We start from the raw sequence: 17,898 nt of genomic DNA, 5'->3' as shown, positions 1-17,898 counted from the left end.
TTCCAATATAAAGGAGGCCTTCCTCTTCCTCTGCTACCAGCAGCTGGTACCGCATTGAACACTTTCAAAGCCGGAGCGTTTGTATCCATTTGGACGACATGACCCAGCCAACGTAGCCCCTGGATCTTTATTCGCTACGCTATGTTTATGTTGTCGGAAAGTTCATACAGCTCATCGTTTCATCGCCTGCGATACTCGCCGTTGCTAACGTGAAAGGTTCAAAAATCTTGCGCAGAATCTTTCTCTCGAACACTCCAAGCGTCGCTTCATCGGATGCTGCCATCGTTCACGCTTCTGCGCCACACGTTAGGACGAGCATTATGAGAGCCTTGTAGAGTGCTAGTTTTGTTCGTCGAGAGAGGACTTTACTACTCAATTGCCTACTTAGTCTAAAGTAGCACTTGCTGCCAAGAGAGATTCTTCGTTGGCTGACATTATTATCGGTGCTCTGCTGGTTCCTAAATAAACGAAGTCTTTTACAACCTTGCAACAGTCAGCAGTGACGTGGCCGCCGATACGCAAGCGTGTCGACTATTTGCTTGATGACAGGAGGTACTTCGTGTTGTCCTCGTTCACCGCCAGACCCATTCGCTTTGCCTCTTTATCCAGTTTGGAAAAGGTAGCATTAACAGCGCGGTTGTTAGGCCGATGATGACAATGTCGGCAGCATTCTTCTTCTTCTTTCATAGCGTTACAACGCGGGGTGCGTCAAAGCTTCCTTCAAAATGCTCTTCCAAAGCGGTCTATCTTGAGCTGTTGCTTCGTAGGTACGTATTCCCAGCTTCTTAAGATCGTGTTCCGCTGCGTCAATCCAACGGTTTCACGGTCTGCCTTTGGACCTCACGCCCATTACCTTTCCTGTCAAGAGTCCATACCTCACAACCATATGCTAGGATTGGTCGAATAAGAGTCCTGTACATAGTGAACTTTGTAGCTTTAGACAAAAGTCGGGACTTGAACAAGTGAAGGTGGGCGTAATACGCTTTGTTGGCGGCGTTGATGCGATCCCTGACGGCGGAAGTTGAATCACCGCTAGATGCGAACATAACTCCTAGGTACTTAAAATGCTGCACTGCTTCAAAAGTATAGGCTCCCACATGGAAATTTGGCAACTGTGCAGGCCGCCTCGATTTCAACAGATATTTGGTTTTGCCCTCGTTTACATAAAGGCCAATATCGTTTGCAATTTTGTTAATTTTTAAGAAAATTTCTTTTAAGTCATTCCTATTTCTTGAGAGAATAGCGATGTCATCTGCATAAGCACATATTTGGGTTGTTTTGGTTATCAAGGTACCACCTTTGTTGACTTCCCTTACGACAAAGTGCAGCATCAAATTGAATATGACTGTTGATAAGGCATCACCTTGTTTTACACCTGTTTCAATGGGGAACGACTCTGTGAGCTTCCCTTGAATTATCACTTTTGCTTGTGTATTTGTGAACGTTGCGCTAACGAGCCTTATAAGTTTGGCAGGTATTCCAAGAATAAGCAATATGTGCTGGATCCAGTCTCTTTTAACACTGTCGAAGGCTTGTTTGAAATCAATAAGCAGGCAGTGAACATCTAGACCGTATTCATAGTGTTTTTCAAACATTTGGCTAAGAAGACAGCATTACTAACAAGAAAAAAACCATACTGTTATTTTCTCAATATTTCTTGAAATAGTTTTTATAACGACTCTTGTTTCGGAAATGCTGCGGCTTTGGCGCTCATTAACTTCTTTAAAAGTTCTGGGCTTATATGTGTAATAAATATGTACATATGTATGTATATTATAACGGAAACAACAAATTTTAAACAGGCACAAAATAGCTTAGCACTTTTATCCGGTTTACCAATTGTTGTCTATTTTTTTCTTGCTGATTTTTTCAACTTTGTCAACTAATTTCAGCGGGAGTGTCATTCCATATAAAATGGCACAATACCTACGTATGTATGTATGTATGCATACTAGTTTCTAAGCGCACATACGCATGTCAACAGGCAGTTATCTGTACAAATATATCTACAAGTTTCCACATACCTGGTACGCATATCTATTATAGTCGAGCTACAGACTTGGCAGCTATCGACACACAGCCAACCCCAAACGCTTTTGTGAGTCTATTAGAGCAAATTTATTTTATTTGTTCACTAGGACAGTCGCTAATTTTTGCTTGTTTTAAAGTTTTTAATCGTTTATCTAATTGTTGCATTTTTCGCTACAAATTCTATGCCTCGATTTTGCAGTTAACCAGAAAATCAAATTAAAACGCATGTATTGGGACTTATCTAAAATTGATCTTCATACGTACATGAGCTTGGAAAAGCTTTTAGCGTACTGATCATTTTTGTCGCCTTGGCTGGTTTCACTAAAGTTTTGATTTGAAAAAAAAAAAATTGCTAAACAGCGCAATAAGTTAATTAAAACGTTGCTCTGGCTGTGAGTAGCAATAACTTTTTATCGGACATTCATCGGAGGTGGGAAGAGGTGGCTATAGCAATACCGCACTTTTGGATACACAAAAGCTTTCAATATAACTCTAAATAGTTCTACCTACCGACACCGTATTCATCGGCATTGATCTCCTGCCTTCTTCCTGTCCCCAAACGGAAAATTCCGATGAAAGGGCGAACATTTGCCACGATGAGCTCAAGAATGCAACAAAAAGCGCTTTTCAGGACTGCATTGAGAATGGGAAGAAGCGTTGGCACAAGTTTATTCTAGCTGAATGGAGATGACTTTGAAGGAATGAAATACATATAAATAAGTAAAAAATATTCGTGAAAAAAAATATTTTATACAGGTATGTCGGTATGTATGTAGGTCACGCCAAAAATATAGATTTTTTATATACAATCCACAAACTTCAGCGATTTCCTCATCGACTTCATTACACTGTGGGACAGCTCCGAAAGAAACCTGGTCTGATTAATATTTTTTTGAAAGTACACCCATCCGACACTAAGCCCCTGCTGGGTTTATATAATTTTTGTTTTTTGGTCTCTGTCATATTTTCAATTATAAAAGTAAAAGTGATTCTTAAATATTTCATATTTTCCCCTATTTCAAGCAAATCCAATATGTGCTGGTTTGTTCCACTCTTCTCTACAAATTATAGTACTGACATTCCTCCAATTGAAATTAAAAATACAAGACAAGATGAATTTTAATTCCGTCAACTCTAAAAATAAGTATGAATTAATTCACACTTGGAAGGCAATTAGTCTTATCAATCAGCTTCTACAGCCTAGCTGATAAGAAATAAAAATCTTAATTTATGAAAAAAAAAATGAAAAACTAAGCAACCAACTATTAAATCCAATAAATTTTTAATTGTTTTTTGCATGTTCTTGTATGTGCGGGTATGTGTTGACTCCGTTTTACGCGTTGAACCGCTGAACTTTTCCCAAATTTCACTCAACAACTCAGAAGTGCGTTGGCCTATTTTAAATTATTTATTAATTTAATTTCTTCTATGAAAGATGACTAATTCTCTAATATTTATTTGGGCATCGTTTTCATTTCAGCTTTCGTTTGCTGGTGTGGTCCCTTGCATGTGCCAAGTGAGGCTGAACAAACTTAGTGAACTTTATGGCAGTCGGTTGGCAGCGGCGCTAATAGAATTTAAAATTATTATTGATTGAATTTTGAAAAGTTTTGTCTCAATTTCTCACATGTATCAATTGCAACGTACGTGATATTGACACGCTTTGCACTGAGATAATTTGAACGCATTTGAAAGCAACAAAAATGTGGTTAAATTGCCGTTGGAAGATGCTGCGGCTATCGCGAATGCTGAGGTGAGTGGAACGTCGACTTATTACTGAAGAATTCGTTATTATTTAATATATAAATATCTATTCATTTATTTATGTATATAAGCGATTTAAAGTCAAGTGATCCAAGTAGTTTGGACATATCTTGAATTTTTTTACTTGTAGGCTTGAGAATAAGAAGAAGTAAACTGCAACAATTTTGAAAAATTGTATAATTCTGCGAATTTTCAATGTTGAAAGTTTTGATACATAGTTTTTTAAAATCAAATTTCTGCGGTTCTTTACAACATTTAATTTGTTCTTTTCTATATCTTAGAATAAAAAAAAATTTTGGAAACAAATTTAATTTTTTGTATTAACTTTCAGGGGATGTTTTTTTGGATATTTTTTAGAATACCTTTACTCAAAGAAAAAGAAATGAATAAGAAATGAACTGAAAAAATTTTGAAAAAAAATTTGTTGTTTAAAGTTTATTCAAAGTTGAAAATTCTGGGATCGAGTTGTTCAGGTCAAATATAGCACAAAATATACATTTAAAAAAAATAGTCGTTTTTTGTTTAAGGGGGGAAACCGGTTTAGGAGGCCGAAATGTTTGTGCTTTTCGTGAATTTTTTTAATAAGGAAGGAATAATTAGAAATTGTTGAAACTTAGAGGGTATTTTATTAATATGTTTAAGTACTCCTTTAAATTTTTTTAAGCTATTTCCGCCGGAAATAGTGGCGTTAGAGCGTGCTGTTCATGGACGATCGAGTCCGAGTATCTGGCTGGTGGGTATTCCTTAAGTTGTAATTTTTCTCTGCAATGAACAACATTTTTTTTTCTTTCACAACATGTTTCCTAGGAATATAAACCTAATGTTGATAAAATAATATTGAAATTTGCATGTTTTTGAGCGGCTGGAACACAATGTCATATTTTCATACCATATTTTTTCATCTATTTTGCTTAAAAAAATATTTTTAATGATAATATATATAATCCAAAAATTAGGTTCATATAAATTAAAATCGAATAAAGAACACTCCCCAAAAATTTCATAACGATTGGTCGATAACTTATTGAGCTAGAGTGCGCACATATTGAAAAAAGGCATTTCGAGAAAAACGCCGTTCTAACTACCGCGCGCTACGGCGCCGAACCAACGGGCGGTCATTTAGGTGCTCATAAAATCGGGAATAATACGAATTTCCTTTTGAAATTTTTACAACATATTCTTGAGTAGTTATACTAACAATTTATGCAATAAAAAATATTTCGATCTTTTGATTAGTCTAAACTGGTTTCCCCCCTTAAAGTTTTGGTAAAGAAATATTTCTTGGCTTTTGTGAAAACCTTCTCCCTCAGGTGTTTTTCTTCTATTCTTCATTAATAGCTGAAATTATTCTCAGTACTCCCTCAAAGTTTCTTAGTAGGATTCTAGTGTGGCATTCAGTGAAAAAGACTGCTCTAGCGAAGCGCCTTCATACCTACTCGTATATCACGCCTATTAGCAAATCGATCAAATCGTCGCTACTAATATCATTAAGCAGATCCACGGCATTTATCATTAGTTCGGTATATTTATTTAAGAAGAGTTAATCGAGTTCTAGTGGTATGAAACTTTCAGAGATTAGGTACTAAGCATAGTCTCAGCTATTAATGGAAAAGATAAGCAAACATTCTGAGGACGAGCGTTTTTTACAAATAATAATTTCCCAAAAATTTGAAACAAACAAACAAAACGTTTTTTTGGAAACATTTTTTTACAGATAACAAACAAAATTTTTTCCCCAAAAATTTCATTTCTTTCTTATTATACTCAAGCTTACAAATAAACAAATTTTCCGAAAAATTTATGGCAATGTCCAAACCACTAGAATTATTTGACGTGGAATCGCCCATCTGCTTTATAAAAATGGTTATATTTATTATTATTATTTAACAAAGTATGATAGGTAGGTAGGTAGGTATAGTGGTTGTCGGTTGACAAACCTAGACCTGCTGTAGGCCCATTGTGATAACACCAGGGCTGTCCCCTCTCCTCACTCTACATTGTCCTCATTGAACCAACGTGTGGCTTTAATATATTTAACAAGACTTGTTATTTTTACATTGGCTACTTCTGCCAAGTTATTCAGGGAACTTTTTCCTAAAATATTGAACCTTCTTCTATCCAGAACCATGCACCAGCATAGAAAGTGTTCTATAATCTCTTCTTTTTCAATGTCGTTACAGCTTCTGCAATAGTCGTTATAGGCTGCTCCCAGTCTACTGGCATGCCTGCCAATCAGACAATGCCCGAGAAGATTTCTCATGTTTTTCCTGTTTAGTTTCAACAGTCGGTTTGTGCGGCTCATGGTCGATTCCGGCCACGTCGTTCTACTTGTTGCACAGGTAAGGGACTGAGACCATAGCCTGTTGGCAGCACTGATAGTGTGCTAGTTAGATAGTTGCTAAAGGTATAGGTGTGTTCGCTTTGTCTGGTTGGATTGGTACTGTGGTACTCAATCTCGCTAGCTCATCTGCTTTGCAGTTGCCTTCTATGTCTCTATGACCCGGCACCCAGAGCAGCTTTATTACAAAGTACTGTGATAGTTCTGTCAGAATGTCAATACATTCTTTTACTGTCTTCGAGTTAATATTAGGCGATTCTAAAGCTTTCAGGGCCGATTGGCTATCTGAATATATGTTTATATCTCTTGTGGTGAGGACACTTTTATTTAGGGCTAGAAGGTCTTCCCTGATAGCCAGAATATCAGCTTGAAATACACTGCAGTAATCCGGTAACCGGAATGAGATGTTGGCATTCATTCCTTCAGAATCAAGGTCTCCGTCTACTTGATCATTTAGTTTGGAACCATCAGTATAGATGCTAATTCCGCTTCTATTGTCCATTATCCCATTGACCCAATCTTTTCTCGTTGGGAAAGTTGTGGTGAAGGATGTGTTTAAATGCAACTCTACTGAGTTACAAAAGTCTGTCGTTTGATGTAGGAAGGGGTATTCGTTTAGTATTCTTGCGTGGCCCCTTCTGTTAATGACTAAGTTAGAAGAATCTCTTAACCTAAGTGCGGATTTCGCCGCTATCTGTTTGCTGTGGGCCTCCATCGGTAATAAGACATTCATCGCTGCCGTGGGCGTAGTCTTCAGTGCCCCGCTTATGCAGCGACTAGCACCCCTTTGAATACTTTCTAGGCGTTGTGCTGTTGTTCTATTCTCAAGTGTTGGCTACCAGACTAAGACACCGTATGTCTTGATAGGGCGTACCACTGCTGTATATAGCCAGTGTACTATTTTTGGGGTTAGGCCCCATTTTGCCTCCACAATTCTTTCGCATGTATAGAGTGCTGTGGCACTTTTTACTCTGTCATTAATCGTTTGTTTCCACGAGAGCTTTCTATCTAATACTAGTCCTAGGTAGTTCGCCACTTCGCCAATTGACAGTGTGATTCCCTCAAGGGTAGGGGGGTTAGAAGAGGTATCCTGTGTTTTCTGGTGAATAAGATTAGTTAAAAAAGTAAATAGATTGAAATTTACATTTTGATTTCTAGCACTAGCAGCTGAAGGCCTTCGGCTGGAATTATAAAAATTAAACATTCTTTAAGAAAATTAAACAAACTTTATGATTTAAAGTTGTACAATTTCAATACGAAACTCTGCTATGTCAAATTTTAATAGTTTGATAGACTTAAAATTAATTGGTGAAACTGGACATCAGTCAAAAACATTTTTATTTTTCCAATTCAATAAAATATTACGAAAAACCAAAAGCTTATTTCATTTTTATTCAGTTAAAAGTTGTATCTCGAGATAAATCCCGATATCCCGAAATCGCATTAAAAATATCGCAAAAACCCAGCACCAAAAATTACTGCTAACATTTCCTTCCCAATACATAGTCCACGTTCCATTTTGATGACTTAATAATTAGAAAAAAAAATATCGCGAAAGCACCATTTCCTATTTACATAAAAAATACATTTTTTAGCAAAATTGTCGAAAAACTTTTTATGAGACAGCAGATTTTTTTTTAATTTTACGACTATTTTCCTTATATTTACGAGTATGCGCATAATTTCTATGTGTTAGTGTATTCCGTACTTCAATATGAGTAAACGATACAATAAATACATAATTTATTAATTGTAGCGCACACACCCCGGTCGTGACACGCAGTAAGCAGCCATAAATCATTGCGTTCATCAGAAATTAAAGACCAAAAAGAAAACTTATAAAGAACAAACAAAAAAAGAGAGGGTTGAGCAATCCAAACAGCGGCTCGAATTACTCAATTGAAAATACCAAGAAATCGCGTCACTTTACGGTATACCACCACTCTCGATCACCAACCACGATCCCATCACTCGAACATATTCGTACGTACCTCACAATATTGGCAACTTACTGTCTTATCAACGCTAATTACCAGCAAAGCAGGAACACAATTCCGTTTCCAGCGCTGCTGCGTACTCCATAAGTGCATTGATAGAAATGGAACTGAAGAGTTTAATTGCTTTTAATTGTTTAATATGTAGTAGTGGTCTGTGCTCTAAGTAGACCCATTTTCAAATTGCATTTTTGACACTTGCCGAGCTGTCGATCAGGCTGGTGGCCAGTAGTCAAGCGCCCCAAGTTGCCACTGATTCACAAGAATTCGCCGGCTCGCGCCCCTTACGCCACGCTTTTAGCATTTTGTCTGTTGCGTCCGCCTAGATTCTCACATTCCCATTCTTGGATTGTTTATGACCAACGCAGACTCACTTAAAAGTGATCGTAAAATTCCTAAATTCTGCTGAGAATTAAATGATTTTATGTTCGGGTATACACGCCTTGTTGTTGCTCAAATTATTTATGTGCTACAGTTGTTGGGTGTTTTGTTGTTTGTGAATTTTTTAAAGTTCTCCTCAATTTGGTGGGTGGCTTCTCTGGTGGTGGTATTTTGGAATTTCTGAGCACGCGACTCTTTCGTTTTTTGTTTATTCATATTCAAAACAAATACATCTGTACATATGAATGTATGCGGTACGGTTTAATAATTGTTATTTGTTTAAATTCTCCAAATGAATTTATGGATTCTTAATACGAAAATCGTTGCTGAATTATTTTATTTCGTTTTAAATGTTTTTTGTGTTTTTTTGTGTGTCAAAAGAGTAATGGTAAAGGCTGTTTTAAGAATCGATAACAGTAGAAATAAATATAAAAAATTTTATACATTGTTTATTGGTACTTAAACTTTATAAAAATATTTATTCTAATTTTTCTTTACAAAAATTAGTACATAAAAAATGACGTGACCCAAAGTAAAGCGAAGTTATTGCGTCTAAAGTGTCAGTATGTTTGTGTCATTGGTACAAAAATGAGTTTTGAATAAAGAGCTAATATCAAATTTTGTTTAAAAATCGTTAAAACGTTTACCGAAACATATGAATTGATGATAAAAGTTTATGGCGATAATTTTCTATCTCGTGCCGCAGTTCATGAGTGGTTTACACGTTGCAGAGATGGTTGTGATGGAAGTGTGTGGTCAGTAACCACCGAAAACTCCATCGAAATTGTTCGTAAATTTATCAAAAATGAACCGAAATCATCGGGGAAATACATGGAATCATTTTGAATATCTCCAAAACATCGATTTATCGCATTTTAACTGATCATTTGGGCTTACGAAATGTCTGTGCACGTTTCAATTCGCCCAAGTTAATTGAGGAGCAAAAATTGGTCAGAATTCAACATTCGAAAGACCTCTTAAAGAGGTGAGAAAAGACGAGAACTTCTTTTACAACATTGTAACTGGTAATGAAACGTGGTGTTTCCACCATGGACCTGAAACTAAGCGTCAAAGTGCCGAATGGAAGGCCTCAGACGAGTCACGACCCGAAAAATCGCGTTTGGAGAAGTCAAAAATCAAGTTGATGCTCATTTGCTTTTACGATTCCAAGGGAATTGTCCACAAAGAGTTCGTATCAACGGGCCAAACTGTCAATACAATTTTCCATCTTGGCGTTTTGACGCGTGTGTTGTACCGCATTCGTTGAATTCACCCTGAATACCGCCAAGAAAAAACCTGGCGCTTATTGCACGATAATGCACCTCTCATCGATCCACTCTTGTGACTGATTTTTTGACTAGAAATCGCATTTTGACCATTAAGCACTCACCGTATTCGCCTGATATGGCTTCCTGTGACTTCTACCTATTTGGAAAATTGCATTTGGCCATGAAAGGGAAAAGTTTTGCGTCCGTAGAGGCCATCCAAAAGGCTTTGTACCGACAGCCTGAAGGACATTCCAAATTCCGCTCAATGACCGGAAACACTCTTTCGCAATGCTTTTACATCGCGCAAAATAGTGTATCGAGACCAGAGGGGACTATTTTGAATAAATAAACTTGAAGTTATCAGAAAAAAGTTCCCGTCGTTTCTATTTTAGCTCAGTCTTGCCACATTTACCTTTTCACGAATGGGTGAATGGAAAAGTAATTGACCTGAGCCGACATTCCTAATGGAGCCCTAGGTTTTGTTCGTACATTTTCGAATGGCCCGGGTGTGTGAGCAAGGAGTACCCACACACCTGGCCCGCCTGTTCGATACTATTTACTCGAAAATTTTTGGAGCATAAGCTTATGTATATCCAGGTTTTTCGAGTAATGAAGGCTTATTTGGATTATTTTTTACCAAAGTTTTAAAAGTTATTCCTACAGGAACTAAGCTTCGGAAAGCTGGAGAAATGCTGACAAATATAATTCACAACTTTTTTTAGCTGTTTAAATTCTTCAAATGCCCGCAAACTGCGAAAAAATATTCGAATAGTCGATTAATGAACGAAATTAGAGCGATTAGAGCTTTAGCTCCTGATCTCCAGTTTCCATTACAAGATTTTATTGACAGTCGATGTGCCGAGATATCGCTGTTCAAGGCTGTTCAGCAACACTTTGTGCTGCGGCAGCAATAATCTCAGCAGAACGTCCAGTTTTTAGTCTGTCAGTCCTTCTTCTATCCTCGACGAAAATAGTTCTAAATAATAATTTTGCAATTTCGATGAAAATTTTTCTAATTTTTATAAATCTTGTCTCATAGAAGCCCTTTTAAATTCTTTAAGTAGAAAAAATTGGTTTCCAGATTCTCAAATTATTAAAATTGATAGGCAACGAGTTCTCCTTACTTTCTCACCTTGAACTGTGCTGCCTGTTCTTCTTTTATTGCTGTTAAATTTCTCAGGTCAATCAAAAATATTTCTGCTTTACTTTAATATAAAACTAAAAAGTATGCTTTGCTTTTGTGTGCCGTCAAAAATTCGATTGATTTAAAACCAACGAACGCTTGATTGGCTTCTGATTGAATGAGTTGATAGACGTCTCAAATTGATTGATGATGGATAGAATTTAATATAGTTAATTAAGTTAATAAAAATATCTTACGTTTGGTTTAAAAATGATTGAAAAGTTACATTCGCGAGCACTTAAAAAAATTCAGGGAAGCATTTAACAATAAAAGTGTTTGATTTATGTAAAATTTTATCAACTAAAAGCGTAATCATAAATTCAAAACTGGTATTATGAATCCCTAAGAGCGCCGCCATCTGCAAAAAAAGACTACATTCCTGAAAGTTTAACTCTCAGTATTCATAGCAGGCCTATCACTAATTTCTTTGAAAAAATGCTTTTATCAATTCTGAGGTTATCGCGAAATTCTGCCGCAATTTCGAAATTCAGGAGTTTAATACCACTGATTCCGAGTAAAACTCAATTTGGAAAGCTTTTTGTGAATTATTATGCGAACGCTTTTCGAAATATAACTAAAATTAACCGAAATATACAAACAAACAAGAAACTAAGTGGATATTTTACACAGAATTAAATAAAAAAGTGAAGTCTTTATCAATTGTAGTACTGGAGGTCAATACCATACACAAATCAGAGTTCATATGAAAGGCTGATGAGTCCGAATCTGAAATGAAAATCTTTATTTAAATGGAAGTTTTTTATAAAACTACCTAATAAAATATTTTGACATCAATATTGACGATTGATACGCGATAATCTGCATTTTACGTTTTGTTCCTAAGTCAAGGGCGGTTTATTGTTACATATTTTAGTGCGCTTTATTTGGATTTTTTTTTGTTCTTTTAATTGCAGAAAAAATCACTGTCGCAGGGCTGGATTTAACCTAGCCAATAGAATCGTTGAATTGTAATTCGAAAAGCTCCCCTTCCAAACTTGAACCTTTCCCCATAATCACTGCAAACATCAAATTTTCTTTTTAGCACTCAATCTTGCCCCCGTCCAGACCACTACGTCGTACCTTAGGATGGAAAATAAGAGGTTCATTACAGTGCGGTTTTCATTAGTTACGAGAATACTTACCTGTTGATTCATTAACTCAACCCAAAGTGCCACATATTGGTAAGCATTTTTTACTGCGTATTGACGTGCGTTTCGATATTTTCCTACAGGCTGTACAGTATTGGGTCGTAGGATTCTTTGGCTGCCGAATTTTTCCATCAACACCAATTTATCATCTGGTGTTTATCATCTCAAGTGTTTGTTGTTCCTTAACTGAGAGGCACGTAATTCACGTCTAGTGCCACTTTAGTACCACAATTCTCTGCTGTTCTGGAGGTTAGGTTTCCAATAGTGAAATTTCCTATAGCCACATCGTCGCGTCTAGAAAGTGAAATTTCGTCAATGTTGCCGAAGAAATTTTTGCAAAAGATCACAACTTTGCTCTTGATATACCCGGACATCTGCAAAGAAAGTTCACAAGGGTTTCCTTCTCCTCACTTCTCTACAACTGCGGCACATATTGTTGTGTAGTATATTTCACCTCGTCGCGTACTTCCCTTCCTTCCAGTGTCCTGTGAGAACCGAGGCTAGTCTTGAGGTATTAAGTAGACCGTACCCAAGCAGGTGTTTGATCGTCAGCTCATGTCTTTCTGGACATAGCACAGATTGGCAGTCCCCTGCATCTCGAGTACAATCATTAAATTCACTGAAATGACAATAACGAACCAATTTTTATCAAAGCGTCACTTTCAATACGGATTATTTGTTCTTCAACTTTTTTGTATTCATGCAAATATTTTAAATTTTTCTAGTAAAATTGTTTTTTTATAGGTTAGGTTTGTTTGAACTGGCGCTATTTTATTTTATAACTTCTAATTCAATTTTACACACACACACATCCATCTACTTATATACAAGTTTGGTATATCCCTCGTGCCAAACCCATAAATTCTTGCACGCACCACACTTTTACTTCCACCGCAGATTCCATGAAACAAAGATCAGTATCGCTCGAATGCTCAAGCTTGTGGTCAAACGTCAATCAGCCATAATCGTCAGCTGTCAGCCAAGTCATTAGAAGTAGTCACTACTGATATCAAAAAATCGATCGCCTACTATTTATAAACATACATACACCCTACTAAGAATTTATCATTAAGAATATTTCCAATATTTACGAGTAATTAATTTTTTCCCACACATTCGAAACCGCCGATTGCATCTCTTCTTATCTGCTTAACCCTTCCCATTGCAATGCGGCGTTGTAGGTATGCGCACAGCTTAGTTGTGTAGCGAGTGTAAATGTTGTTGTTGTTATTGGCTGCACATTGCGTGCTCACATGTCATGATAGTGATTTTTCACGTTTCGTACAGTTCATGCGCTGCTGTTTTGTTTTGATTGCTCCTAATGGTGTTTATTTGTTTTTATGACTCTTTTTTAGTTTCGTCAAATGTCATAATTCTAACGGTTCGTTCGGTTTGATTGAAGGTTGGCATAACATTTCCATTGACTTTTGGTGGTCAATAGCCAATAGTAAGTGACTTATTGCATGTTGGTAATGCATTTGTGACAAGTGAATTTACGAGTACTTACAGTTAGCATGCGAAGCTGTGAGCAAGTATGCGTGTAGGTATGTGTATGTATGTAAGTATGTGTGTTTAATGCTACTACTTGCATGCTTTGAAAGGGTAGTTTTTATCTGAGATTTTGTAAGCACGATCTCAGTGACCTTCAATGTGCCTTTTGTAATAATTTCCTTCGGCAAATGAATTTGTAAATGTCAACGAAAATTTAGGAGAATCAAAATATTTGCACGCAGCTTATGGTAATATTTATGTATAGTGACATTTTGGGAGATTTTGTACATTTTGGCACAAAAATCGTACAAAACAAGCTCTTCAAGTCACACGAGGTGAGGCTGTTAAGTAACTAGACCAACACTGTGAAATAATTTATCGTTTTTCCATTATTATTATTATACTGTGCAACGAATTTGGAAAAAACGAAAAGAATGCGGCATAGAAATTTTGAAAGACGAGGAACTGTAGAATATTGGGCCATTTTGTCCCTAAGCCTTACAACTCTATATACTCAACTCCATATATCTTCCCCGTGTGGGTAATTTATAACCTTTTTTTAAATCTGAAAAATCTTAGTTGTTCGGTCGATGGTGATTTAAAATATTCCGCGGAAAATTTTAGTGTTGATCAGACGAAACCAATGTAAGATAACGGACAAAATTAATTGTGCACTTTGTTCCTAATACTCCGCTCAAAAAAAAATGCTTTGGTTGTTATTGCATATAGTAAGTTTATGAATTCCTTAAAGAGCTTTCGGTTGAAAGTCCCAAACGTATGCTGGACCTTTTATAGTTGTAGTTGCTTATGAACATTTTCTTTTTTTGTTGTTAAGATCGACAGTGCAACTTTGCTCAGTAAAATTTCTCAGAAACTCAAACTCATTTCCTTCAACGTCAATGTTACCCGACATCCAGAGAACTCAAACTTTATTGATCATACCAAGTGTGCTCACTTTGGGACTTCGTTACTAGTTTAGCCGAGAGAGTCTGATTAAATATGAGAGTTTGAAAACCACTTGGGTGTCCGACAAGATTGCAGTGTTGCGTCCGATATTAAAGTCCGCTTTAAACCAACATTTCTGCCTTGCAAGATTAAGGCACGTTTCTCTTTAGATTTCAGAGTAGTTTAGACTTACTCAAAATATACACACCCCGGTATTTTCTTTAGCTGCTCACCTGTCCATGTATCCAGTTATTATATATTGGTTTATCTTATATAATATATCCCGCAATACTTCTTCTACCAAGTTTTCTTCTGAATCTCCGAAGCTGAATTTTGTTCGATTGGTAGCTCTATTTCTAGTAATGGTTCCTTACATTACACTGTCCAACACTGGTTACTAATACGACTAAAAGTTAGTAATTATGAAAGAGAATGTTCCCAGCATCCACTTTGCCGAAGACAGTACTAGTCCAGAGGGTCGGCATTTTTTTACGGAGCGTATGTGTGTGTGTGTTAACGAATAATTTTTTGTAATACATTTTAGCTCTTATCCAAAACGGGAATGTATAATAAAAGTTCATAAAAATGAGCTTTAAGATGTTGTTCCACATAAATTTTAAGCAGACAATTTTAGTGGTGAACACTGCAGACGAACAACTCGTAATTCATTCGAGGTGAATGCGCAAGAAAGCTTCGTCCAAGCTAATGTTTACATATTTGGTATGTGACAGATACATTCTAAATACATAAAGCGTCTTTCAGAAGTGCCGCTTGGTGTCAGTAGTGAATAATTCCTAATTCTGTCTAGGATAGGAAAAAGGCTGGCATCCCAGACTGCGTTTTTTTGAAAAGTAAAGTCTATGGGAATAAACGAAATCGATTCCACAGCTAAAACAGAACACTCTGATCGAGATTGCTGAACTCAATTCGATAATGTGTGAGCGAGATCTTGAAAATGTTAATTCTCGTATAACAATCTGAAGGGGAACGGGCACGGTGGTATTTTTTCACATATAATATTGAATAGTAAAATCCGAAAGAATAAGTTTTCAAATGTAAGTTTTTCACTTATTATAAAGGGTGGTTAAGTTTCAAGGGCCGGTATTGATTTTGAATAAAATACAATTTTTTAAGAAATTATTATCATTTCTCTTTATTATGATAATACTGGTATGGCTCAATTACGTATAGAAGAAAATATCGGACAAATGGACCGCGCGGCCTCGGCGGCAGACCTCCATCCGATGATCCAAATTTTCGATGACGTTGAGGCAGAATTGAGGTTCTATGCCGTTAATGTGCCGAATTATCTCATCCTTTAGCTCTTGAATTGTTGCTGGCTTATCGTTGTACACCTTTTCTTTCAAATAACCCCAGAGAAAGAAGTCCAACGGTGTTAAATCACATGATCTTGGCGGCCAATTGACATCGTCGCGACGTGAGATTATTCGGTCATCAAATTTTTCGCGCAAAGGAGCCATTGTTTCGTTAGCTGTGTGACAAGTAGCACCGTCCTGTTGAAACCACATATCGTCCACATCCATATCTTCCAATTCGGGCCATAAAAAGTTCGTTATCATCTCATGCTAGAGAACACTATTCACAGTAACTGTCTGAGCAGCCTCATTTTGGAAAAAATACGGCCCAATGATGCCGCCGGCCCATAAGACGCACCAAACAGTCAATCTTTGTGGGTGCATTGGTTTTTTGGCAATCACTCTTGGATTATCATTCGCCCAAATGAGGCAATTCTGCTTATTGACGAATCCACTGAGGTGAAAATGTGCCTAATCACTGAAGGTGATTTTCTTCATATCGCGCACATGCATTTTGATTTGAACGCCCGTTTTCATAACAAGCCTAAATAACTTTAACGCATTGCTCGATTGTGTATCTTTCCATCACTCAAATTGAGTTGGTCTGAAATTGAAAAATGTCAAATGAAATGCAGAAAAAACCTTGACGTTTAGGTGTGGTTCACATTCAAAATCGGCCCTTAAAATTTAACCACCTACATAGATATATATATAATTTAGTAAAAAGGATCGTTATACGCAGGAAGGTAGACTTGAATACTAATGCGAGAGTGAGAGGAAAAGGTTAATGCTAAACAGCATCCGTCCAGTGTATGCGTACTTCTTCTATAGCAGCATCAGTCTCGTTCTTTAATAGGCACATCTCGTAAGTAAATTTACTTTTGGTAGTTATCACAGATTATGGCAATTCTTCGAATGATTTTAACAATGCAATATGTAGTACAAAGTTCACATACAACTGTAACGTGGATCGGGTCGGTCGCCATACAAAAAAAAGTTAAAAAAGTCCTTTCCGGTATTGAAAGCATATGTAGAGAGGATTCGGCACCATAAAATTTTTTTTTATCCTTCTAAAAACCGCCGAAATGGTTTTCTTTATTATAACTTTTTCATGTTTCCTGCCTATTTATTACAAGTGCAATGCTAAATGACTTCAATATGTAATGAACTTGTTTTTGACAAACATATAAATACATTCTTATGAACAACAATAACTATAAAGCTTATATCCATCTAAGATATACAGATCACGCATTTATTTATTATAAATATATTTAAATACTACTAATAATATAACTTAACTAATATACTATTTTAAAAGAGTATTTCAAAGTCTTGTTCTCTCTACAACATTGCCACTTTCGACAGCCTCTTGTTTCTCCTTTATTCCCTCATTTTTAACTGTTGCCTCTGTAGTCGTTTTCTTATGCGCTGCTTTCTCCAAGTCGCTTTCACTTTCAAAGTCAGACGCGTTCCACGGTTGAGTCTCTGACGTACCCCAAATAATGTAGACCAGATTGCCCAGAAAGAAAATCACTGCGGCGATTGCGAATACAATTTGCCATTGCGTGCGGTTATGCTAAAATTAAATTAGAAGAGACAATGAAAAATTCTTCCAATATTTTTTATTTTCGCAGGCAAGTTCCCTTACCTTATCAGTCACAATTACGCCTACAAGTAGCGGTGACAAGACCGGCACAATATTCACAATAGTATTTGATAAGCCCATGAGAATGCCCGCATGGTTGGGTGCCAGATCGATTGTATTCAGCGTACACCCGATGGTGGAGCCACCATTTATGCCCACATTAAGTGTCATCAGCGCAATGGCCCACGTTTGTTGGCTCGAGTCCAAGAAACCTATACCGATAAGTAAAAGTGCTGGTATCCAAAGCGAAACTGTGTTGATCGTCTTGCGCATCGCAGTCAACGAAAGAATATTCCGCTTGGTGAGAAAATTCGCTATAGCCAAGTAGACATACAATGAGATCCACATTGTCAGGTAGGGTAGTGCCGAAAAGAGTCCATTCTTCTTGATA

General features: G+C 36.8%; 1 protein-coding gene across 1 annotated transcript in view; it reads left to right on the top strand.

Annotated features, from left to right (window-relative positions):
- Nucleotides 1-3,602: 3,602 nt before the first annotated feature.
- Nucleotides 3,603-17,898, top strand: part of LOC129246887 (thrombospondin type-1 domain-containing protein 4) — a 160,300-nt gene continuing 146,004 nt past the window's right edge. The window contains exon 1 of the mRNA XM_054885598.1: nucleotides 3,603-3,784. Coding sequence (XP_054741573.1) covers nucleotides 3,735-3,784 — 50 coding nt within the window. The 5' untranslated portion in view covers nucleotides 3,603-3,734. The remainder of the gene's footprint in view (nucleotides 3,785-17,898) is intronic.

Source organism: Anastrepha obliqua, chromosome 5 (genome assembly GCF_027943255.1).
Source record: "Anastrepha obliqua isolate idAnaObli1 chromosome 5, idAnaObli1_1.0, whole genome shotgun sequence".
In the NCBI taxonomy this organism is placed as follows: domain Eukaryota; kingdom Metazoa; phylum Arthropoda; class Insecta; order Diptera; family Tephritidae; genus Anastrepha; species Anastrepha obliqua.
This window is presented reverse-complemented; position numbering and strand designations above follow the sequence as displayed.